Genomic DNA, 27,966 nt, shown 5'->3' with positions numbered 1-27,966 from the left:
ATTGTATAAGTGTTGCCGTGTGCTCGGTAGTCGGTATTAGCTCTGCACTGTGTTTTCACTTTTATGTTTGCTTTTTTGTGTAAATGGAATTGTGTTTTCTTTTTGTGTGCATTTGGTGGAATTGTATTTGTGTGCTTTCCGTTCGTCGCGAATAAATGTGCTTTATTGTTGAACTGTTTCCCGCTTCGCTCTTTTTTCCCCATTGAACCCCCATCTTGCTTCACGTAAAGGGTTGGTAGTGGGCTGAATACGCCCGATAATTAATCGAACCGTCGAGGTCGACGATAACACCGCTCGGTTATTCTGATAGTCGGAACGGGTCGCTTAAGTGGCCCGTGTCCGAAGTCGACCTGCGGCGAGGTGCGATCGCCCGGTCTACCCTCCGCGTGGGTACTTAGGTAGTTCGAATTTGGCGAGCAACCCTATTCCACGCGGGGGCTGATTGGCTCGATCGCGGTGAGACCGAAAGGTCCACCCGTGACTGGTTCCCGGCGTTAGTCCGAGAGGGTCACGACTGGATTGTCCGTCCGGTGGGCGACGTGCCGCGATTCGAGTTACGTGGCCGTCGCACGCCGGCGGGCGCGAAGACCGCAACAATATACATACATACATATATATATATACATACATACATATATATATATACATACATACATATATATATATATACATACATATATATATACATATATATATACATACATATATACATATATATATATATATATATATATATATATATATATAGATATATATATAGATACTGTATATCTCTTCTTCTTCTCCATTCGGCTGCTCCCGTTAGGGGTCGCCACAGCGGATCAACCGTCTCCATTTCGCTCTATCCTCCACATCTTCCATTGACACTCCAACCACCTGCATGTCCACCCTCACCGCATCCATGAACCTCTTCTTTGGCCTTCCTCCTCTCCTCCTGCCTGGCGGCTCCATCTTCAGCATCCTTCTCCCGATATACTCCGCTTCCCTCCTGTGCACATGTCCAAACCATCTCAATCTCGCCTCTCTCAATTTGTCTCCAAACCGTCCTACCTGCACAGTCCCTCTAATATACTCATTCCTTATCCTGTCCATCCTCGTCACTCCCAACGAGAATCGCAGCATCTTTAGCTCTGCCACTCCAGCTCCGCTTCCTGTCTTTTTGTTAGCGCCACCGCCTCCAAACCATACAACATAGCTGGTCTCACTACCGTCTGATATACTTTCCCCTTAACTCTTGCAGCTTACCCTCCTGTCACAAACCACTCCTGCAATTCTTCTCCACCCACTCCATCCTGCCTGCAATCCTTTTTTCACTTCTCTCCCACACTCTCCGTTACTGTGGACAGTTGATCCCAAGTATTTAAACCCATCCACCTTCCCCACCTCAACTCCTTGCAACCACACCATACCACCACCCTCCCTCTCATTTATGCACATGTACTCCGTCTTACTCATACTGACTATCATTCCCCTTCTCTCCAGTGCGTACCTCCACCTCTCAAGGCTCGCCTCAGCCTGCTCCCCTCTCTCCCTACAGATCATGATGTCATCCGCGAACATCATAGTCCATGGAGACTCCAGTCTGATCTCGTCCGTCAACCTGTCCATCACCATTGCAAACAGGAAAGGGCTCAGAGTGCGATCCTTGGTGCAATCTCACTTTTACCTTAAACCGGTCCGTCATTCCGACTGCACACCTCACCGCTGTCACACTGTCCTCATACATATCCTGCACAATCCTCACATACTTCTCCACCACTCCCGACTTCCTCATACAATGCCACAACTCCTCTATTGGCACCCTATCATAAGCTTTCTCTAAATCCACAAACACACAATGTAACCCCTTCTGGCCTTCCCTATACTTCTCCATCAACATTCTCAAAACAAACATTGCATCAGTGGTGCTCGTTCCTGGCATAAACCCATATTGCTGCTCACAAATCGTCACCTCTCTTCTCAACCTGGCTTCCACTACTCTTTCCCACAACTTCATGGTGTGGCTTAACAACTTTATCCCTCTGTAATTTCCACAGCTCTGCACATCACCCTGCACATTAATCTCCATCACCATCACTCTGCACATTAATCTCCACTCCTCTGGCATCCTCTCACTTTCCAAAATTTTATTAAACAATGTGGTTAACAACCCCACTGCCATCTCTCCTAAGCACTTCCATGCCTCCACTGGTATGTCATCTGGGTCAACCGCCTTTCCACTTTTCATCCTCTTCATAGCAGTCCTCACTTCATCCTGACTGATCCATCCCACTTCCTGATTCACGATCTCCACCTCTTCCAACCTTCTCTCTCTCATTTTCTTCATTCATCAGCTCCTCAAAGTACTCCATCCACCTTCTCAACACACTCTCCTCGCTCGTCAGCACATTCCCATTTGCATCCTTTATCACCCTAACCTGCAGCACATCCTTCCCACCTCATCCCTCTGTCTTGCCAATCGGTATAAATGCTTTTCCCCTTCTTTTGTATCCAACTTCTCATACAGCTCGTCATAAGCTTTTTCTTAGCCTTTGCCACCTCTCTCTTTGCCTTTCGCCGCCACTCCTTGTACTCCTGCCTACTTTCTTCATCTCTCTGACTATCCCACTTCTTTTTCGCCAACCCCTTCTTCCTTCTCCTTTCCTGTACTTCCTCGTTCCACCACCAAGTCTGCTTATCTTCCTTCCTCTGTCCAGATGTCACACCAAGTACCTTCCTCGCTATCTCCCTCACCACTTCTGCTGTAGTTGCCCAATCATCCAACCCATCTTTACCACCATCCAACACCTGTCTCGCCTCCTCCCTAAATTCCACGCAACAGTCTTCCTCCTTCAACTTCCACCATCTGGTCCTTGGTTCAGCCCTCACTCTCTTCCTCAACCTCACCTCCAAAATCATCCTACAGACCACCAATCGATGCTGTCGAGCTACACTCTCCCCTGCCACCACCTTACAGTCTCTAATCTCTTTCAGGTTGCATCTCCTGCTTTAGATGTAATCCACCTGTGTGCACTTTCCTCCACTCTTGTACGTCACCCTGTGTTCCTCCTTCTTCTTGAAATACATATTTACCACTGCCATTTCCATTCTTTTTGCAAACTCTACCACCATTTGCCCTTCCACATTTCTCTTGTTGAGACCGTACCTACCCATCACCTCCTCATCCTCTTTATTCCCTTCCCCAACATGCCCATTGAAATCTGCTCCAATCACCACTCTTTCATCCTTGGATACACTCTCCACCACTTCATCTAACTCACTCCAAAAATCTTCTTTATACTTCATCTCACACCCCATATGCAGTGCATATGCACTGATGACATTCATCATCACTCCTTCAATTTCCAACTTCACACTCATCACTCGGTCAGACACTCTCCTCACCTCCAATACCCTTTTGACATAATCTTCCTTCAGGATTACCCCGACACCATTTCTCCTCCCATCCACACCATGGTAGAACAGTTTGAAACCACCTCCAATGCTCCTAGCCTTGCTCCCCATCCACTTGGTCTCTTGTACACACAGTATGTCCACCTTTCTTCTCTCCATCATATCAGCCAACTCTCGTTCAAGTCATCGTCCCAACATTCAGAGTTCCAACTCTCACCTCCACACTTCTACCCTTCCCCCTCTCCCACTGCCTCCGGACTTGCCTTCCCCGTCTCCTTCTCCTCCTTCGCCCAGCAGTAGCACAATTTCCAATGGTACCCTCCTGACCACCGGTACCGGTCGTTGGTAACCCGGGCCTCGCCGATCCGGTATGGAAATTCATTTTGTTGTCCACATAATGATTTGGCATAGTTTCTTACGCCGGATGCCCTTCCTGACGCAACCCTGGTCGCCTCTTACGACACAAAGGGATATGGTACACCTATTCTAACCGGGGCATACACCGGGCCCAGTACACTGGTACTCATTTCGCCGACCTCGGAAGGATGACAGGCTGAGTCAACCCATATATATATATATATATATATATATATATATATATATATATATATATATATATATATATATATATATATATATATATATATATATATATATATATATATATATATATATATATATATATATATATATATATATATATATATATATATATATATATATATATATATATATATATATATATATATATATATATATATATATATATATATATATATATATATATATATATATATATATATATATATATATATATATATATATATATATATATATATATATATATATATATATATATATATATATATATATATATATATATATATATATATATATATATATATATATATATATATGTATATATATATATATGTATATATATATATATATATATATATATATATATATATATATATATATATATATATATATATATATATATATATATATATATATATATATATATATATATATATATATATATATATATATATATATATATATATATATATATATATGTATATATGTATATATATATATATATATATATATATATATATATATAAATATATATATATATATACAGTAGACTATGCGTAAGTCGGCAGCGTGAAACTCGTCACTTCGCCAAAGTCGGCAGCGTCAAAAAGTCCCGAATTTATCTAATGTTAAATCCCTTTGAATAAAGTCTAAGTCGTCATCTCTAAGTCGTCACTTCGTCTAAGCCGTCAGATGTTGGCCGTTCCCGAGTAATGGAAACTCAAGCAAATTACCACGCCTTACTCGTCACACGGAACTGCTGCCTCGTGAGAAGGCCGATTTCATGGAATCGTGATGCTCGCTCATTGGTGTACACCGCCAGTGATAGGCTATTTATAACTGCGCTGCGTTCAGCTCAGTCAGCGCGCTGTCCCACATGCATCTGAAGAGGTAGGAAGGCTGCTCAATGCAGTCTGGCGAAGGAGTAAAGGATCGATCAAGCTTCGTGTTGAAGTCCGATCATGGTTTTATATTGGCTTGTTTTGTGCATCACCGCACTCACTTACACATCGGCATTGAGTGGTAATCATCACCACGAAGACTGTGTGTCATGTAATTTGTCGATGGTATACGAGTTTTCATTCCAAATGAACTCATTCTCCACTCATTCTACCTTCATTCCAATGAATGAATTCCAACAGCAATTCATTCCACATTTGTTAATGGTGATATACCATCACTGATGGTACATGAGTTGTCATACAGTTGTTCATTATCTTGACTTTTGATAAACTGATTCATGAATTCCATCTTTGCTTGATCACTTTCCAACTCACCAATGAACCCTCACCTATGCCCCGAGGATTGTGTTTTCCTTTTGGTACAATAGCTGGCTTAGAGATTGTTACGCCCTCTCACACGTACGTGTCCAGGCCACGCGCAACTTCATCCTTCACCCCACAGTCATGAATGTTCGCATACGCGTTAGTCGTCACTTTTTTCTCGGTCCCGATGGTGACAACATACGAGTAGTCTACTGTATATGAATATATATACATACATATATATATATATATATATATATATATATATATATATATATATATATATATATATATATATATATATATATATATATATATACACATCTCTGGAAAAAAATAAGAGACCACTCCAAAAAAAATTAAATCAGCATCTCTACATGTATGGCAGCCATTCCATTCCAGTGTCTGTTGAATTCCAACACAGGCACACCTCATTCTACTTAGTGAGGTACTGATTCGGTGATCACCTGAACCGAATCTTATTTAACAAGGAAAAGTATAAAAAAAACACTGCTGTGGTCATCACTATCCTCTTGCAATAGGACCAGCTGCATGGCAAAAACAGTGCTAGTCGTACCTCAAAAGTAATTGGATTAAATAAAAAAACAACTATTGACCATGCCAAAAGAGTTGAAAAGAAAAGTTTTGAGTGAGGAAAAGAAGGGTTCAATTCTGGCTTTACTGGCAGAGGGATACAGTGAGCGTCACGTTGCTTCCATCCTTAAAATTTCAAAGACGGTGGTTCATAAGAACAAGGTCAAGCAGCAGACATTGGGGACAACAAAGCTACAGACTGGCAGAGGGCGAAAACGATTTTCCACTGACCAGGATGACCGCCAACTCATTCGAATGTCACTCAACAACTGTAGGATGACATCAAGTGACCTACAAAAAGAATGGCAAACGGCAGCTGGGGTGAAGTGCATGGTGAGGACGGTTCAAAACAGGCTCCTAGGTGCAGGGCTGAAGTCATGCAAAGCTAGAAAAAAGCCCTTCATCAATGAGAAGCAAAGAAGAGCCAGGCTGAGGTTTGCAAAAGACCATAAGGATTGGAACGTGGAGGACTGGAGTAAGGTCATCTTCTCTGATGAGTCCAATTTTCAGCTTTGCTCAACACCTGGTCGTCTAATGGTTAGATGGAGACCTGGAGAGGCCTACAAGCCACAGTGTCTCGCACCCACTGTGAAATTTGGTGGAGGATCGGTGATGATCTGGGGGTGCTTCAGCAAGGCTGGAATCGGGCAGATTTGTCTTTGTGAAGGACTCATGAATCAAGCCACGTACAAGGTTGTCCTAGAAGAACATTTGCTTCCTTCTGCTCTGACAATGTTCCCCAACTCTGAGGATTGTTTTTTTCCAGCAGGACAATGCTCCATGCCACACAGCCAGGTCAATCAAGGTGTGGATGGAGGACCATCAGATCAAGACCCTGTCATGGCCAGCCCAATCTCCAGACCTGAACCCCATTGAAAACCTCTGGAATGTGATCATGAGGAAGATGGATGGTCACAAGCCATCAAACAAAGCTGAGCTGCTTGAATTTCTGCACCAGGAGTAGCATAAAGTCACCCAACAGCAATGTGAAAGACTGGTGGAGAGCATGCCAAGACGCATGAAAGCTGTGATTGAAAATCAGGGTTATTCCACAAAATAATGATTTCTGAACTCTTCCGAAGTTAAAACATTAGTATAGTGTTGTTTAAAAATGAATATGAACTTGTTTTGTTTGTATTATTTGAGGTCTGAAAACACTGAATCTTTGTTGTTATTTTGACCAGTTGTCATTTTCTGTAAATAAATGCTCTAAAATCTGAATGACAATATTTTAATTCGGAATTTGGGAGAAATGTTGTCAGTAGTTTATAGAATAAAACAAAAATGTTCATTTTACTCAAACACAAACCAACAGATAGTAAAACCAGAAAAACTGATAATTTTGCAGTGGTCTCTTCATTTTTTCCAGAGCTGTATATATACATATATATATATATGTGTGTGTGTGTATATATATATATGTGTGTGTGTATATATATATATATATATATATATATATATATATATATATATATATATATATATATATATATATATATATATATATATATATATATATATATATATATATATATATATATATATATATATATATATATACATATATATATATATATATATATATATATATATATATATATATATATATATATATATATATATATATATATATATATATATATATATATATATATATATATATATATATATATATATATATATATATATATATATATATATATATATATATATATATATATACATATATATATATATATATATATATATATATATATATATATATATATATATATACATATATATATATATATATATATATATATATACATATATATATATATATATATATATATATATATATATATATATATATATATATATATATATATATATATATATATATATATATATATATATATATATATATATATACATATATATATATATATATATATATATATATATATATATATATATATATATATATATATATATATATATATATATATACATATATATATATATATACATATATATATATATATACATATATATATATATACATATATATATATATATATATATATATATTTATATATATATATATATATTGTTGTGGGCCGGCTATCGGTGGCGAGCACGACTGCCAGATGGGGCAGTAGAGTCAGCTCCACCGAACACCCGGAATCGAGATCATACCTTTCCGATAACTCCGAAGGTACGGGTCCCTTACAGGACCGTGAATCGTCGATAATTCAACCGCGTGGTAACGGGTTATTTTCCAAACTTCAAAATACCTCGAGGCCCACGTGGTGAGCTACTGAGGAATTCACACCTTTGACGGAGCTCGAATGGGACGAGCCGTTACCGTGCTCGACCCGTGCGTAACCTGAGCGGATGGTTACCGAGGTCCCGTCGGTCCAAATGCACAACTGCGGCAGCAACGGCCTTTTTAATCACCCAACACGCACCGTGCTAATCCAATGAAGGAAAGGACAAGGATGAGCTGAAACATTCAACAAAATGGATATTTATTTACAATAAGGAGGAGGGAATACACAAAGAGCAGGGTTAAACCGACTTAGCAATGCGAATAATGTACAGCAAAGAACACTTCAGAATTCCCACTTGAAGACGGACCCACAGACACACACATGCACACACAAATACCCAAAAGAAGTGATGGCCGCGGCCTTTATTCGGCCCTTCAGCTCGGGAGGGAAGGTGAGCCAAAGGGGAGAACCTGTCTCGCACCTCCCCGCCTCGTGCGGTTTTTGATGATCCGTTTCGGCCCGACTCAAACCCACAACACGATGCAATGATGGACGCCAGCCGACGCAAAGGTGGATCGGACAGAGCACCGGCAGGCAAGATGAGACGACCAGGCGACGAGGCTCACAAGGCCACCAGGCGACGAGACCTTCACGTTCCAGCCAGAACGCCCCAAACAATTGAACTGGCCAACGGTGCCGCCACAAGCACACCGTCTCTTTTTGATGCTGGTCCAGACAACCACTCCTTCTCCTCCGGCAGGAGGGACTTCTTTCCTGGCCACTCGCCTCCTGATCGGACGGTTGTGTCGCGCGATTCGCTCTTTGCCCCCGTGATTGGCCGAAAGGGGTGCCAAGTCCGCTGATTGGACCAGGGGGCGTGGCGGCCGTCATGGTGGACCTCCCCTCAAACAAGGGGAGTAACATTGTCCTGCGTGGGCTGCGCTTATTGGCTAGCCGACGGCAACCTTGCTCGCATCCCCCGGATTGGGCGAGAGAGACGTCAGGTCCTCGTGAACTCCGCCCCCGTACGTTCTGACACGCACGCGTGCAATGGTGCCGGTGGAGGATGGTGGAAGGAAGCTAAGGCAGGTGTCATCGTTAAAAAGTTGTTGTTGTTGTTGATATAAAAATGTAAAAGAAAACCCTGACTATCAAAATAACTCCACAGCGCATGAACATTTAATTCCCATTAGACAAGGGATGGGACCCGAACTAGAAACACGTGCTTACCGATATAACTGTTCTATAAGGACCTGAATGTTGAGTGCAATAAACTTCCAAATTCGTAACAATATTTCGATATATATATATATATATATATATATATATATATATATATATATATATATATATATATATATATATATATATATATATATATATATATATATATATATATATATATATATATACACACACACACACATAAATAAATAAAATGCCTGGTGTTGGCTTAATGGTTGGGGTGGTGGGCTTGGGATCCAAGGATGCTGAGTTCTAAATTCCACTTCTCTGTTGAATTAATACCAGGTGGGGTTGACTCTGCCTGTCATCCTTCTGAGGTTGGCAAAATGAGTGCCATCTTGCTGGTATGTTGTGTCAAGAGTGGTGACCTGTCTCGGAATGTGCCCAATAGCTGAGGAGACGACTTCGGTTGCACCAATGCTCTGCACAGTGTGGTCCCAATGGATTACGTGTATATATATATATATATATATATATATATATATATATATATATATATATATATATATATATATATATATATATATATATATATATATATATATATATATATACACATGTTGCAAAGCATGGTGTGCATTCCGCTGTCTGTCTCCTGTTTTTGGTGGCTGCTTACTGCAATGTTTGAAAAACTACTGATTGGTTGTTTTACATTTTCACTAACTGTTGTTTTGCAGAAATTGCTGAGGCTGCATCCTTTATAACTTTGATGGTTGATGGTTTGTGGATTGCATAATGGCAAATAAAATAACTGAAATTTGAATTGGAAATTCCTGTATTAATCAGTAAAAGCACAGATATAAACATAGTGCCACAAAGGAAACGAGTGAAGTCGATGGCACGCCATCGCAGATCTCTCCACTTCCCACCAAAAGCGAAGTTGAAAGAATGCAAAAAGTTCCACCAGGAATGACCCAATCTCAAATTTTGAGTTTAAATTTGTTTTTGTTTTTTACATTTTTCATGTGTCTCCCCATGTGGATTGCATATACAAATTTTCATTAAAAAAATTTGCCCATGAATGCATTTTTTGGTATTTGACCTTCTCACCCCCATCCTCGGGGGCTGGGCCAAAATGACACTGCTCTTGCACATTTTTGTAAGTTTGGTGAATTTCTGCCCAACCGTTTAGGAGATAGCATGATGGACGGGCACACAGACAGACAGACAGAGCGGATTACAATGTACCAGCCCCCGTTTTTGTTTTTTTCAAAAAGCATGGAGATAATAATCAAATATTCATAGTTCCAACTTAATTACTGAAGATCACAACATCAGTGAGGATTCTTAGCAGCAGAGCCTGCAAAATGCATTACTTGCTGAGCAGACCTGAGTGAGTTTTGAACAATACCTGCGGTTGACTGACGTTAGTTACTTGCCAAACTGGTAAAAGTTTTTCACATGGTTTCACAAATAGCCTAAAGGCAAGATTTGCACACATGGCCTTATGATTCTGTATTAAAATGATATATTGGGATGTTAATGGATCTAACAGGTTTGTGAGAATTTTATCATGTCTACAAGCACTCGTTCATAAAACTTACAATGGCATCATTCTGTTTACCAATAAAAATTATATATCTGGAGTGCATATAATATTAGCCCATCCCCCACGCAGCGAGAGACAGGGTTTTGTAATCACTTCTGTGTGTGTGTGTCTGTCTGTCTGTCTGTCTGTCTGTCTGTCTGTCTGTCTGGGCCATAACATTTTTACCATTTGAGCTTTTGTCATCAAATTTTCAACAAAGCTTTATTAGGAGAACATGAAAAAGACAAATTAATAAACTGGTCAAAAGGTCAAAGGTCCACGTCATATTAAATCGTCAATTTTCATCAAATTGACCTGAAATTTTAAGAATTTGCATATTGGGTCACTGAATTGGTTCACTAATCAAAAGCTTGAAGCCGATTATTTTTTAGATCAAAAGATCAAAGGTCAAGGTTGCATAAAATCATCAATTTTCATCTGATTGACTTGTAATTTGAGTAGGGCTTGCATATTGGGTCACAGAAACCAATTGCTTTTGAAGTCAAAATGTCAAGGTCACCTAAAATCGTCAGATCTTTTATATGTTATTTTTAGCTATTTTCATCATGTTTGGCATATGGAAGAAGAAGTCTGAATACAAAGCAGACACGGACAGGCTTTACATTTTCACATGCTTTCAAGTTTTGAATATGTTATGATGACCGCCCACTTTTTTCTGAAAAGCCTTATATTTGAATATCGAGGTTATACATTCTTGTTCTTTTACAGGATGTGTTCCTCATTTATAGAAGGTAGCAATGCTAATGCTAAATGTGTTAATGATGGTGAGGCAGAGATTCAAACCAGTTCACTGCGTCCAGTAACCCACCTCTCACAGCCGAGTCAAATGGGTAGAAGAAAGCCACCAGGAGGTTGATAAGCACAGCGAGGTTAAAGGATATGCTGCTCCAGAGAGTGATGTTACGTGAGCACCAAAAGAGCACAGGCTGAGCTTTGAAAGAATTGATATGGAAATGTTATTAAAGGACTAATGTACAGAATTTGATGTAAATTATTCAAGGAGGGTCTCGCAGACATTCCAGTTGGATTTAAAAAGAATACAAAAGTGTCAATAAAAAGCCTACACACAAAAAGAAAGGAAGGAAATTAATACATTTTATTAATATGAAAAGGACAATTTTTTTTTTTAATTAGAAATTTCCATTTTAACCCCAGTTAAGTTATTGAATAAAAACTTTTCCAGTTAAAAAAAAAGAAACAGGAATGACTGTAACCAAAATACCTTTATGTTGATATGGAACATTGCCCAAGTTAAGTTCCTTTGTCCCTGTACATTAAGACAGGCAATTCTGAAATTACAATAATCCTGTTAAACAACTTGAGCATAACATTAAAAATAAGATAACAAAACTACCGACTCCAAGGACAAAACTAAAACCCCTCCACCATGTCCGGTGTGATCACCTGCACCAACCTCGCAGCTTCTTCTGCCAGACCATCTCTGTGAAGAGAAACTCTGCACTCTGGAAGAAACCGTTGATTTTACTTCCCTGCTCATCGCGTTCAGTTGTGTAATACACTCGCTGTTTCGACTCGCTTGTAAGGAACTCACAGATGCTTGGAACAGGAAACACGATCTGCTCCATTGAGCGATCTGGCCTCACAATCTTTAAAGAAAAGTAAAAATGATCACACGAGAATAAATTCTTCATTACAATAATCAATTTACACGAGAATAAATTCTTCATTGCAATAATCAATTTCACGGTTTTCACAATTTTGTAAAATTCAACTTGTAAAAGTTACCATTTTTGCTCATGTTGGAATCTCAGATTTAAGGTTTTTAAATTTTATTTTATTTAAAGCAGTGAGGCTCATGGAAGAGCAAGGTAGAAATGACAGTGGGAGAAAAATGAAAGGAATTAATGAAAAGAACAAGAATACAAGGAGAAGGAGAGAAACACTGAAAGTTGCAAATCAGATGGTTGGGTTAGGAAAGGTTAATGGGGGTAATAAAGAACATGGGTCAGAATTAGTGATGAGAAGAGGTGCCAGTGTACTGCTTGATTGAAGCCTTGGAGGGACGAGTGAGACAGAACAGCCAATGAAGGTGGTTCCATAAATGGGAGAAGCTCGGATTAAAACAGTTGAGGTGTGCAGTCAGCCTGGATTTGGTAAGTTAACCAGGATGATGTAACGAGAAGAAGGCATACATCCAGGGGTAGATAGGGAGGGTTGTTGGAATGAGATGGCATAGCGAGCAATATCAGAACATAGATGGTAGAAAATAGAGAGGCCACTGACCTGCCTGCGATATGAGAGCAACAGACTCTGTTCTTCAGCCTCATCACAGTATATTCCAATATTTTTGAGAGCTTGACATTCTGCACAATACAAGAGAGACAGAGAATATACTGGGGCATCAGCCCAGAGTGGAGAGCAGTACTCTTGGATCGACAAAGGATGCCCAGTGTGCGGCTGGCTTTGGAGGCTAGCGTTGCTAATGTGGTCGGCCCAAGAAAGGTCATGGCTGATTGTGAGGTGTAGAAGTTCAAGAGACTGAACCTCTTCCAGTGGATGACCAAGGAAATAGGTAGATGGGTTCATTTGATTATCTTTCCAGAGTGAAAGGGTGAGTGTCCAATTTTCAAGGATTAAAGGATGTGCTCCATTTGTCAGAGCAGTGTCTAATCATTTCCAGATGAGCAGAGAGAGACATAGCTGCATTTGTCTCGCAGAGGGATCTGGGTACTGTATGACACAATGTGGATTCCTCTGCAAAAAGGAAGAAGGGGTTTTCCAGAGCATGGGAGAAGTCATTTATAGAGATGAGGGACAATATTGGGCCCAAAACACAACCCTGGTGAACTCCTGCCTCCACTGAGAAAGGGGAGGAGAGGATTCCATTGATGGCAGTACATTGACTGTGTGAGTGGAGGTATTCAGAAATCCAGGAATGTAGGCAGCCTTCTATGTCACAGACAGGGTGCTTGGCAAGCAAATCAGAATGCCAGACTGCGTCGAATGCCAGGGATTTGTCCAAGGAGACGGTTCTATCCTCTTGTTTGAGATTGATATCCTCCAACAATTGCTAAGAGTGGAGCAGAAACATGTCCAAAGTTGAGTGTCTGGAAGAGAATCCAAACTGATGGCCAGAGATCAAGTTGTTGGGGAAAACAGGAAAAACTTGACATTGGAAGCAATGATGGATTCCATGACTTTGCTTGTAAATGGAAACGAGCTCATTTGCCTAAACTTGGTTGCATCTGTTTTTGTCCCATTCTTGTGTGCGGGAGTGATTACTGATTTTGAGGCAGAGGGGAGGCAGCCAAAGGAGAAGGATAAACTGAATATGGCAGATGGAGAGGAAGCAAGAATGGAAAAGCAGGATTTGAGAACAAGGTCATTTATACCATCTGGGCCAATTGCTGAAGCACAATCCAGGCCGGACAGAACTTTATCTACATTTTTGGGTGAGAAGGACAAATAGTCCAGTAGACAAGAGGTACATATGGGTAAGATTAAGGCACAATGGGATGGGTTGGATACATGAGATTTGGAGGCAAAGACAGAGATGAGACATTCTGCCTTATCTATGGCAGTCTGCAGTAATGCCATTTGAGGTGAGGGACAGGATAGAGGGTGAGCATACACTGGAGACAGACTTGACAAGGCACCACCATGACTTGGAGGAATGAGACTGGTTAGAGTGCTTAGTCCTGATATTTGTAAGATTATGTTTTCTGGCTTGCCTCAGGATGGACACAAACTTGTTGCAAGCATTACATAATTAATTAAAGTTATACTCAGTCCAGTTAACTTTCCAGGCTGAGAAAGCAAGCAGGTTGACTGCAATTACCTCCCTGTAGCATTCAGTGCATCAGGGTCTAGAGGATGCACAGAAAAGCGACAGAAGGGAAGGGATAAATCGGTGCATGAGAGAAAGTGAAGATCCGAGTGGAAGAAGTACTTAAGTCACAAAAAGTACTTATGCAAAATTATTACAGACATGTTACCATACTGTAGATGGAGTTCCTGGTTCTGACCTTTTCGAGACAAGTACTTCCACTTCAGGTCTTGAAGTAGACTTCAAGTAGAAAAAAAAAGTGGTTCTGACCTCAATCTGTGCCGTGTGACTTGTGTAATACTCCAAAGCTTCGTCTTCAGCTCCCACTGTTGGCTTCAGGATTTGCTGCAGCTCTTTGTTGTGCTTTGCCAGCTGTAATTTGTAAGCAGGTCAGGTTTATGTCAAAACATAAGTTGTATGTTTAAGTAAATGTTCACAGGATTCAACAATTTTATGAAAGCTAATGGGTACAAGTAATGAGATTTGACTTTTAAAATGGCAAAAAAATGAGGGCTAAATAAAATGTGTGTGTGTGTGTGTTATAACTTGACAAGGGAGGATCTTTACCATCCACAATCTAATGCTGCCAGATGGGATGCACAGTTTAACATTAATCTGATGAACGGTGCACACAATGATGAATCACCCTGCCTGTTAAACACAAGAGTGACAGTTTATAGCCAAGCCGAGATTCAAACCCAAGCTCGAGAGTTTAGAGGCGAGTGTGTGTAGCTCCAGTCTGGGCTATCCAGTTAGCTGCCCTACCCCCCTCCATTCGTGTGTGTTTGGTGGAAAATCCACAACACTGTTTCTTTGATCTTTATGTTTCTTATGTGTTTCTTTGATTCTTGTGTATTTGGGAAAACTACGGGTTGACTGAGTTGTGGATCTACTGATGTCGGTAATCTACTGATGTGGATCTGTGACCAAAGTTGTGGAACCATTGTTTGGAGAAGTTCTGGGCTGAAAGGATCAAAAACCTCGAGGAAGAATGGTGCCCAGCTGATAAGCCATGTGGTTGGGAAAGTGATTGTTTGTTTGCATGAGTGTGTGTGGTTGCTTGTATGATGAGTGTGTTTGTTTGTTTGTATGATGAGTGTGTTTGTTTGTTTGTATGATGAGTGTGTTTGTTTGTTTGTATGATGAGTGTGTTTGTTTGTTTGTATGATGAGTGTGTTTGTTTGTTTGTATGATGAGTGTGTTTTTGTGTGTGTGTGTGTGTGTGTGTATATGTGTGTGTGTGTGTATATGTGTGTGTGTGTGTGTGTGTGTGTGTGTGTGTGTGTGTGTGTGTGTGTGTACTTGCGCATACACACAGACATGCACAACTTGAATATTCAGATGGGAGAGATATCTAGTTAAAAAAAAAAAAAATCCGTATCTAAATAATATAGAACTTTTACAGCTTTTTGATGCTGACTTTGTTGCTTCAATGACAAAAATGAGGTTTCATCTCATTTTATTTTGAATAGTATAATCCTGGGTCTATATATAATCCATGGATTACATAAGATTGTTTTTTTAAACAAAGTGCAAGATAAATAAATATCGTTATTTTTAGATGAATCCACTACACAAGCCAAGTCATGCTGACTTTTCATTGGGTTTTCCAGATATACACTCAGTGCACAAAACATGAGGACCACCTTCCAAATATTGAGTTGCACCCCAATTTTGCCCTCAGAACAGCCTCAATTTGTTGGGGCATGCACTCTTCAAGATGTCGAAAGTGTTCCACAGGGATGTTGACCCACTTTGACTCCAATGCTTCCCACAGTTGTGTCAAGTTGGCCGGTCATGGATCTCCACTCCGAATAGCTCGTTCCACCTCATCCCACAAATACTCAATTGGATTGAGATCTGGTGACTGGGCTGGTCACTGCAGCAAGCTGAATTTACTGTCATGTTCATGGAACCATTCCTGAACAATCCTAGCCTTGTGGCATGGGGCATTATCCTGTTGAAGAAATACATTCGCAGATGGATACATTGCTGCCGTGAAGAGATGCACCTGATTGGCAATGATGTTCAGTTATCCTGTGGCATTCAAACGTTGCTCCACTTTTATCAAGGGGCCCAACGTGTGCCATGAAAACACACCTCACACCATCACACCACCACCACCAGCCTCCATTATTGACGCACGGCAATGGATGCATGTACTCATGTGGTTTTCTCCAAACCATAGTCCTCCCATAACAGCAGGAACCAGGATTCATCAGACCAGGCAATGTTTTTACAATCATCCAGAGTCCAGTGTTTTCGTTCCTTAGCCCACTGCAACTGCAGGTTCTTGGTTTTGCTGAAAGAAGTGGAACGCTGTGCGGTCGTCATCTACCACACCCCATTCGTGTCAAGGTGCGATGAGTTGTGCGTTCTTTTATCTGTCTTCTGGCACTAATGTTGTACTGGACTGTCAGTTGACTAAATGTAGCCCATCTGTTGCTCTGCACAATTCATGTCAGTCTCCTTTGGCCTCTTTCATCAATGAGCCGTTTTCGACCACTGGCCTGACGCTGGCTGGATGTCTCCTGTGTGTGGTGAACCATGCTCGATACACATGGGAAACTGTTGAGCGTGAAAAACCCAGCAGCGTTGCAGTTCTTGACACACTCAAACCAGTGTGCCTGGCACCTACAACCATACCCCGTTCAACGACACTTAAAATGTTTTGTCTTGCCAATTTACCCTCTGAATGGCACACATTCACAATTCATGTCTCAATCGTCTCGAGGCTTAAAAATTCTTCTTCAACCTGTCTCCTCCCGTTCATCTACACTGATTGAAGTGGATTTAACAGGTGCAATCAATAAGGGATCATAGCTTTCACCTGGATTCACCTGATCAGTCTATTTCATGGAAAGAGCAGGTGTTCCTCATGTTTTGTGCACGGAGTGTATATTCATCCTGTTTTATATTCAGCTGTTGCAATGTGATAGACGTTGATGTATCCAAAGTTGCAAATCATTTCACTACTTGATCTATTTGCACATTTAATTTGTACCAACACTTCTTGACTGCTATTTCGCAAACCCTTGACTGTTTTATAGTGTAGTTTTCCAGATATTTCATACATTTCCAGATATAAACACAGAACTTCATTTGGTTTATTTAGCTGTTGTGAAACACTTGCAAAAACATAAACCTTTGCAAGTGATCCAATTTTAAATTCGCCAGGGAACCTGCCAAAAAGTTGATTTTTGTAAAAAAAACAATATATATATATATATATATATATATATATATATATATATATATATATATATATATATATATATATATATATATATATATATATATATATATATATATATATATATATATATATATCACAAGGTCTTCAACACAACCACAAGACAGTGAAAGATGGTCACCTAAACATGCCCCTTTTATAGATGAGAAGGAATTCTGTCAGATGAAATTTTATTTGCCCTGAAGAAAAAAGGTCAGATATGAATGCATTATTGTTGTCCAACCCTGTCAGTCCTTGACATGGATCTGGCTTTATTAACTAAAATTTCATCTCGTAAGTCCTATTTTCTGAAAAATCTTCCTTCTTTTAAAGTACATTGAGATGATGCTTCTACATGAAAAGCAGGACATAAAAAAATTGATTGACATGTTTCTTTTGATTGAATATCTGCATTCAAACCTGGAACTTACCAATACAGCTGCATTATTAAACTTTTCAGTTTCATCACAAAACCAACGATGTGTAAATGACTCTCAAAACAGTTCAGTAAATTCTTCTAATAATTGTCAGCGTGACTGACCTGGTGAGCAAGGATGTAAATGTTATGGCCAACATCATGTGGAGATACTCCTTGCTCATCACCACCTGCAACTCTCTCCTCCCCTTGCTCGTAGGCTCTCTTAATCAACTCCACCTATGCAGGGAAGAAGCAATTTAGTATTGGAACTACAGTTTAGGCTCAGAATGAAACAACCCTTAAAAATCTTTGACTAACATTTCAGTTAATTATGTAACCATCCAAAAAAGGCTTTCAAATGTTTCCACTACTATATAAATCAGCATTATCCCAGCTGATACCCAACTGTATTATCCAGTTAATATGCTCCAATGGACAATGCTCATCCAGACTATGCATCCTCCCGATTATGGTAATCATACTATAATGGAGCAAATGTTTGTGTGTTTGTCTGTCCAGCATCTCTCACACATATTGGTGGCCAGATTAAGCTGAAACTTTAATGATGTTCTCTACAAAGTATAAGGAAGAGAATAGATGTGTCTAAGTTTTTAAGTATTTTCTTCATTTCTAAATGTTTTTCATGGTGTATCTAATTTGTGTTTAAATTTTCAATTTTTTTATTTTTCTAAAATTCAGATCAATTTTTCTTTTTTTTTTCAAAAATGATAAATGACCTCACAACCTGTGATACAAAAAACAACTTTAATTCGACACAAAAGTTGATGGGGAAAACTTTCAAAAAGAACACAAAAATTGAGGAGATGACTGACCAAGTGGTGTACAGTTATCATAATCAGTGAAGTAGATTTTACTCAGATGTGGCAGAAGAAACAAAAAACGTATGCGGTGGACTGCAACTTCAGGAACACGTGATTGAAACAAACCCGATGAAAATCGGAAGATTTTAAACAAAATTACTCCAGGAACGGTTTTAGGGAGGTTATGTGTATCATATGCGTGCCATGCATGCTGTTGGGCTCGATTATAGCTTATTGATAATTTTTATTTGACATATGATTAGATTTTTTTTGGGGTCTCTTATCGTGATTTTTTAAGGGTCTCTTATTTGGGGTTTTGGGGTCTCAAAACCCACTCCGTGGGAGTACCTCCTGTGCAGCTTCCCTTCGCAGGGCAGCTCACCGGATGACGGGATTGGAGCAAAGCCTTCGGGACCCCCAATCTTTGATGATAGGAGGGAAACCACGGGGTAGCATTCCCGGGTCAGATTGCGGGAGAGTGGTGCTGAGGTGTCGTCCACCTGACGGCGGTCTCCTTGGGTTAAACTGAGGCGGTCCCTTCGGGTGGATGCCTGGAATGTCCTATCCCTAAGAGAGGATGATCACCTGTCTCTGTTATCATCTGAGCTCAAGCGTTTGGACATGGGTATTGCAGCACTCTGTGAGGTTCGGAGATCAGATTGCGGCGAGATCATGGTGGGTGGTTACACCGACTATTGGTCTGGTCGCTCTGATGGTTACCATTCCCAAGGAGTTGCTGTAGCTGTGTCCAATAAGCTAACTCCAATGATAATTGAGGTAACACCGGTCAACGAGCGTATTATGAGACTAAGGATTTGTCACTCCTTAGGTGTCATTTCCCTGGTCTCTGTTTATGCTCCGACTGAGGCGAGTGATCTCACCGTGAAGGATGCACTCGACGCCACGATCGAGTCTGTGGTTGATCAGTGCCCCAGACGAGATACACTTCTAGTCTTGGGGGATTTCAATGCATCGACTGGAACTGAAAGGGGTGGTTATGAGACGTGTGTTGCTCCCCATGGGTCAGGAACTATGAACCAGAATAGCACTAAGTTCCTTGACTTTGCAAGAAGTCATGGGCTTAGGGTGGCCGGTTTATGGTTTCAGTGCCCGCAAGCTCATCGCTGGACATGGTATTCCAACGCTGGCAGTGTGGCAAAGGAGATTGATCAGGTCCTCGTTGATGGTCGCTGGAGGATTATCCAGAACTGCAGGGTCCTCCGGAGTGCTCAGTTCCTCAATATTGACCACCGGCTTGTTGTAGCAACTCTGAAGTTGCATCTTAAATCCAGGAGAATGGTATCATCCCAACCGAGGCTGGATGTTGGCAAGCTCAAGGATGAAAGGTAGCTGAGGAGTTTGCGAACAAGCTGAGTGGAGATTTGAGGAGTCTTGGTGCTTTGGGAGGTCCTGAAGAGTTGTGGAGTGCCTTCAAGACCACCGTTGAGCGGTTGTACCAGGCTGATCCACCAGCTGTCGAGTTGGACGTCAGGGGTGTTACAATCCCTGTTTCTGACCCTCCAATCAACTGTGGTCCACCTTCGCTTGTGGAAACACAGGCTGTGGTGAACCGGTTGAAATGGGGTAAAGCTCCAGGGATCTGTGGCATCCATGCTGAACTTCTCAAGGCGGTTGGAAATGCTGCACTCATGTCGTTGCATGCAGTTCTGTGCTCTGCTTGGAACACAGGCATCATCCCAACTGGAAGAGGGGCCTTCTTGTCCCTCTCAGGAAAGGGAAGGGTGATCGCCAAGACTGCAACAACTACCGAGTGGTGAGGCTGCTCTCAGTGCCGGGCAAGGTCTCTGCTCAGATAATTCTTGATAGGGTTCGCCACCATATGCTTGAGAACCAGCGTCTAGAGCAGTCAGGGTTTACACCAAAGAGGTCAACGATTGACCGTATCCTTGCTCTTCGGGTCCTCACCGAACGCAGACGAGAGTTTTGGCAGGAGCTGCTTGCAGCCTATGTTGATCTCTGTAAAGCGTTCGATTCAGTGAATCGGGATGCCTCTGGAGGATTCTTGGTCTTTGTGGTGTACCACCAAAACTGATCAATCTGATGTCTGAACTCTACTCTGGTACTGAGAGTGCTGTGAGATGTGGTGGTACCATCTCTGACTTATTTCCAGTTGTTACTGGAGTTCGTCAGGGGTGTGTTCTGGCCCCCACACTTTTCAGCACTTGTATGAACTGGATTCTAGGGAGGATGTCGGAGAGATCAAGCTGCGGTGCATCCTTTGGGAATGTCAAGATTTCTGACCTTGATTTCACAGATGATGCAGTCATCTTTGCTGAGACTTTAGATATCCTTTTGGGGGCTCTCGAGGTGCTGAATGAGGAGTCGGAGCCGCTGGGATTATGGGTTTCCTGGATCAAAACTAAGATCCAGGCTTTCAATGACATCTTGGATGCCGCTGTCCTGTCTGTGCCTGTTTGTGGTGAGGATTTTGAGGTCGTGTTGAGATTCAATTACCTTGGCAGTGATATTCATGTCTCTGCCAGCTATGAGTCGGAGGTCAATCGACGTCTGGGTTGGGCCTGGGGAGTCATAGATTCACTGGATAATGGAGTGTGGCGCTGCCGGTTCCTGTGCAGATGGACGAGAGTCCAAGTCTTCAGGTCCTTGGTGCTTCCAGTCTTGCTCTATGGATGCGAAACGGAGACTTAATTTCTTTGATACCAGGTCTCTTCGGAGAATCCTTGGCTATCGCTGGTCGGATTTTGTGTCCAACGAGCGGTTGCTGAGAGAGACTCAGATGAGATTTGTTACCTGCATAGTCCGTGAGCATCAGCTGTGGCTGTATGGACATGTGGCTCGTTTTCCTGACGCTGATCCTGCTCACCAGATTCTATCATTGAGGGAGTCTCGTGAGTGGAGGAGGCCAATGGGCCGACCACGTGCCTCGTGGTTGCAGCAGGTTGATCGGCATCTCAAGGAGATGGGGATGGGTAGGCCAGGCATCTTCCTGGGGAAGGCCAGATGGAGGCCCCAGGAGTACCGGCGGAAAGTGGTCGCTGCGACGCGCTGCTCTGGCGCATGCTCCCATACCTGACCTGACCTTATCGTGAGAAAAACTCTGCTGAAACAAACCTGATGAAAATCTGACGCAAAAACAAACCCGGGCAGTGTATAGTCAGCAGGTTGATATCATAGGCTGAGCAGAAAACCAAGATGGTGGGCATATTATTTCATCTGGTTACCATTGAAGGTAGAGTCGAGCAATCATTATGGGTGGGTTCCGGCAGCTGTCCGACCCCCAACAAGAACCACAGCAACAACTAGAAGGGCACTCAGGAGAGCGCATCCCTCCGCCACGTAATGCCTGATCCACGAGAACATATCGGGCCCAATACATTTTTGAAATATGCGAAATATCGTTTTTGGCCCTATCTCTCAATGGTGAAGAATCACTTTAAAAATTAAATAATTCTGGTATCCAGATCCAGATTCGTATCTTCACCAAAATCGAATCAATTTGTCGGGGTCACATACCCAACTTGTCCACCAAGTTTCATCAGAATCCGTCCATAACTTTTTGAGATATCGTGCCATATCATTTTTGGCCCCATCTCTCAATGGTGAAGAATCACTGAAAAATTCTAGTTCCCGGATCTGGATCCAGATCTTCACCAAAATATAATCAGTTCGTCCTTGTCACACACCCAACCTGCCCACCAAATTTCATCTGGATCCGTCCACAACTTTTTCAGATATCCTGTACACAAACAGACAGAGGGGTGAAAACAACCTCCTTCACCTTTGGTGGCAGAGGTATCAGCAATAACACCAAGCTCTTATCGACCTGCGACACGTCGCAGGTAAAAAGCATGCAAAGTGTTTACATTTTCGAATTTTCTATTTTTCTAAATAGCACATTTTATGACTAAAAATAAAAAAAACAAAAATTCTGAACATGTTCACAAAACACAGCCAGATATGAGTGTCTTACATTCCCCTTATTTGCAGAAAGGCTGCAAAAATGTATTTCATGCAAGAAAGTAAATTCTGAAGCAAAAAGGAAAAACTCAGAAAGTAAATTCAGAAACTAATGAGTAGGCTAGAAAATTAAAAACTGGCAAAGCAACAGTCGAAAAACCAATGAAACCTAATCTGAATTTCACAACCGACTAAAAGAAAGCTGCAAAACAATGGCACAACACCAAAGAGATGAAACTTCAGAACAGACACAAGCTCGACGAGAGCAAAATCAAAAATCTATGGAACAACATCAAACAAATGAAACAGAACAACAAATTTGAGAGTGATTGCACAATAATCGTCAAGCTATAAAAAAAAAAAAAAAACTGCCAGATTGTCAAGATGAGAGAAAAATCAAACTACAACAAATGCTGCACAAGACACTGATGTTGATCAATTTTGTGAAGCAACTCTCATACCAGGACATGCCTGTGGGCAGCACAATGTTGGAAACTTCTTTGAACAATGTTGTCAATACTGTAATGCACATACTCTAACTGTAATGATGAATGTGAATCGGTGTGCTGTGGCAAAGGGATAGTCAAACTTCAACCATTTACTCCACCTCCTCCGCAGATGATAAAATACTTTAATGTCAACCCAAGTAGCAAAACATTCCTTTCAAACATCAGAGTATACACCAACGTTCTGGCACTTGCATCGATTGCTTTTCAAGAGATCAAAGTACCTGAACTTAATCTGACCTCAAGACAATGATGAACCAAAGTTTTCTCGGATCTATTTTGTGGATTCAGGAAATGAGTTGGAGAGCAGACTTTCTCACATAAATCTTGACTAAAATATCATGAGAGACATCCAAACTTCGATATGCGAATACAAGATGTACATAACAAGCTTTAAAGCGGCAATCAAACTTACAGCTGAAGAAAATTATGACATTGTTCTTCATGCAGGTAAACTTCAAAAGCCAACAAATGAGCATTGTCGAAGGCACAATCTTCCCGTAGCTTCTGAAGTAGCAGCGATAGTTCTTGAATTTGTCCAAGAGATCAGCCAGACCTTTGTGCTTGAGTTTTCAAACTTAAGCGTGATTCACTCATGGATAATTTACTTTAAAAGAATCTTCTTGAAAATGTCAAAGCTCATTCAGCCACTATTGAATGGCAAAAGAGAGGACTTTCTCATGCTCACATCTTGCTCATTGTTGATGGACCAAAGCCACAAACTGCAGAAGATCATTGACAAGATCGTGTCTGCAGAATTTCCTGAAAAGGAAAAAAAAATCCACAACTCCACAAAATCAGTACTGGGAGTATGATTCATGGCCCATGTGGAAACAACATTCGTTAACAGTCCCTGCATGAAAGGAATTGGACAGGACCGAGGATGCACCAAGCAATTTCCAAGGCTTTCGAAGCGACACCATTGTCCAAAAACATGCGATTCCAGAATATTGGTGAAGATTTCTAGAAAACGCTGACTTCAAACATGCAATGATGGTGAAAGGAGAGCAAATCACCGTGGACAAGCACTTTGTTGTTCCATTTAACCTTTTCCTCTGTCTGTGCAACAATGCGCACGAAAGCTGTGAAGTGGTTCATTCGGCAGAAGCTGTCAAATACCTCTACAAATACATCACCAAAGGATCTGACCAAGTTATATTTACATTACAAGGTGAAAATGGTGAAGAAACTCAGGTCAAAGATGAGGTTGAAACTTTAGTGTCTCCACACTACGTCTCAACCACTGAAGCCTTTTGTAGAATCTATGAATACCCTCTTTATTCCAGAAAACCACCTGTTAAAAAACTGCCATGTTACTTGCCTGATGAACAGTTAATTATCCATGAAGAGGAAGAAGAACAAACTTCTGCTGCAAGAGGTCCACCCAAAACCAAGCTAATGGACTTCTTTCTCTTAAACCAGCGTGATCATGATGCAAGAACAATGCTCTATCGTGACCTTCCGAAATACTTCACATGGAACAACAGAGAACGGAGATGGCAAAGACAAAAAGAGCGGCCATTGGATGAAGACCATTACTTTATTTCTGATACTCTTGGGCATATTCCAACCATCTCATTAAGTAGACAGCAGTTCAAACTACACTATCTTTGCATGCTGCAACATCATAAAACAGGAGTCCCTTCATATGAAGACTTGTGTACCATTGATGGCAAACATGGTGAACCATTCCAAGATGCCAGTGTAAAACTTGGACTCCTTGGAAAAAAAATAACACACACACACACACACACACACACACACACACACACACACACACACACACACACACACACACACACACACACACACACACACACATACACGCATTTTAAGGCCATTTTTCCCTGTAAGAGCAGGGGTTAGCCTTGTGGGCCCCATGATAATCATGGTTCCCTTTTTGAGGCAATGTTTTAATGGCCGGATGCCCTTCCTGACACCAACCCTTTCGTCACCTCTTACGACACGCAGGGATACGGTGTACCTATTCTAACTGGGGCACAAACCACCAGTAGGACTCCATGAACATGACAATGAAAAGGATAGAGCCATGGAAGAAGCCGATGCCTGCAGGTTCAGTCCTCAACTTCAGGATGTATTTGCAATTATCCTCCTATATTGTACTCCTGCTCGACCAGTGGATTTTTGGGAAAAATGGAAGTACCAACTTGGAAAAGACCTGATGCATCTGCAAGAATGAGTTGAACGATCGGGAATGGACCTTCATGTCAATTTTGCATTGCCAATTCCTGATGCAAATATTGTGAGACAAACCAAAGTGCCAAGAGCAATTTGTGAGGAAACAGCCTTTGAAACACAAGGACTTGAACTATTTGTGAAAGAAAAAATGACCAACTCTCAATCCAGAACAGAGATTTGTCCATGATCAGGTCATGGCATCAATTGCATCAAAACAAGGAAAAATCTTGTCTCAATGTAAAGGCCCTGTCACACCTTGACGATTTAGCCAGCGTATGCCTGACGTATGCAAAATTTGGCTAAAACGCTGGCACACTTCGAATACGTTATGGGTAAGTTTGTATACGTTAAGAGCACGCTGGCATACGTCGTAGTACGCTGGCATACGTCGTAGTACGCCGAGGTGTTGGACAAATTTTCCATGCTTGAAATTTTTCGATGTATGCCAGCGTATGACTCACACGTTCCGCATAATGCTGGCCATAAGTTGGAGGCACGTTACGCGATCGTTGAAACATGTCGACACACGTTACTTGTAAGTTACTCATAAGTCGAAACACGTCGAGGTAATGTTTAGCGTACCCGAAACTTATTTCTCACCTATGAGTAACGTGCTGTAGGCACGTTACGCGATCGTTGACACACGTTACTTGTACGTTACTCATAAGTCGAAACACGTCAATGTAATGGTTAGTGTCAGTGTTCCAGACTCCCTGTTTTTTTTTTTTTGTTTTTTTTCTTCTTCGGTATGACGGTGATGTTAACACTTCGATTTTGAGTGCGGTTATAATATAATATAATTAATAGGCTGCCGCTCAACAATTTAAATCATAACCGCACTAGAAATCAAAGTGACAACCTCACCGTCATACAGAAAAAAAAAAACCAGGGAGTCTGGAACACTGATGCTAACCATTACATTGACGTGTTTCAACTTACGAGTAACGTACAAGTAACGTATGTCGACGTGTGTCAATGATCGCGTAGCGTGCCTACAACTTATGCCAGCGTATGCGGAATGTGTGTCATACTTCAAGTACGTCGAAAAATTTTCAACATGCTGAAAATTTCTCGACGTACGACGACGTATGCCAGCGTACTACGACGTATGCCAGCGTACTACGACGTATGCCAGTGTGCTATTAGCGTATACAAAACTTACCCATAACGTATTCGACGTGTGCCAGCTTGGTTCGGCAAATTTTTCATACGTCGATATATGCTGGCTAAAATGTCAAGGTGTGACAGCGGCTTCACACTTCAATGTCTAGTGCGGTTATGATTTGAATCGTCGAGCTGCAGCCTATGAATGGCCTACGCCACGTGATCATCAGCGATACGCTGCTGCGCTATGCATAAGTTAGACTATCGTTGGGCATAGGTTGTGAACGCCGACAACACGCTCAGCATTCGTTGGTATAAGTTATCTATATGTGATTAAAACGTTCTGTGTACATTACTAATACGTTATGCATCTGTCCGGCACGTTATAAATGCCCAAAACTTAAAAAAACATCAATAGTTCAGCATACGCCAGCGTTTTACATACATTTTGAGACCTTGCCATATGCTGGCTAAAACGTCAAGGTGTGACAGGGCCTTAAGCACTGACTGCGAAAACATACATTATCAATCTTATCCTGTCAAAAGCTCACTCTCAGAGTAAAATTGCCATTGTGACTGCCATGTCTACTGCTGCTACTCTACTGGATAATGGTCAAACTCCATTCAAGATTCCATTGAACATAAAGCAGGATTTCACATACAACTTTACCAGAAGAGATGGCACTGGCATACTGATGCAAAAGGCTGAACTGTTGGTGATTGATGAAATTAGCATGAGCCATTGCTAAATATTTGAATTTTTGGATCGTTCATTTCAAGATGTGTGTCAGAACGAGCAGCCTTTTGGAGGACTTTCCATTTAGTTAGTTGGAGACTGGAAACAAATCCTGCCTGTCATTCGCCATTATGAACAACCTCAAATTATGGAAGCAACATTAAAAAAATTCAGTTCCTTGGTCGCACATTTTTGAACTCCGACCTCAAACAAACATGAGAGTTGCCATGGCTGGAGAAAATTCTGATGAAGCCAAGTTTAGCAAGTACTTATTGGATCTTGGAAATGGACAAACTCATGTGGATAAGTCAGTTAGCCAGTTT

At 41.1% G+C, this 27,966-nt stretch overlaps 1 protein-coding gene across 1 annotated transcript in view; it reads right to left on the bottom strand.

Annotated features, from left to right (window-relative positions):
* LOC147032632 (inositol 1,4,5-trisphosphate-gated calcium channel ITPR1-like) overlaps positions 1 to 27,966 on the bottom strand; it is a 578,387-nt gene that overhangs the window by 81,408 nt on the left and 469,013 nt on the right. Inside the window, exons 43-46 of the mRNA XM_085850787.1 lie at positions 18,462 to 18,575; positions 14,959 to 15,060; positions 12,316 to 12,508; positions 11,710 to 11,832 (exon numbers count right to left, since the gene is read on the bottom strand). Of these exons, the coding sequence (XP_085706913.1) occupies positions 11,710 to 11,832; positions 12,316 to 12,508; positions 14,959 to 15,060; positions 18,462 to 18,575 (532 nt within the window). The remainder of the gene's footprint in view (positions 1 to 11,709; positions 11,833 to 12,315; positions 12,509 to 14,958; positions 15,061 to 18,461; positions 18,576 to 27,966) is intronic.

The sequence above is a fragment of the Eptatretus burgeri genome, chromosome 2 (assembly GCF_056783735.1).
Source record: "Eptatretus burgeri isolate ZD-2024b chromosome 2, Ebu_testis_v1, whole genome shotgun sequence".
NCBI classification, from domain to species: Eukaryota; Metazoa; Chordata; class Myxini; order Myxiniformes; family Myxinidae; genus Eptatretus; species Eptatretus burgeri.
This window is presented reverse-complemented; position numbering and strand designations above follow the sequence as displayed.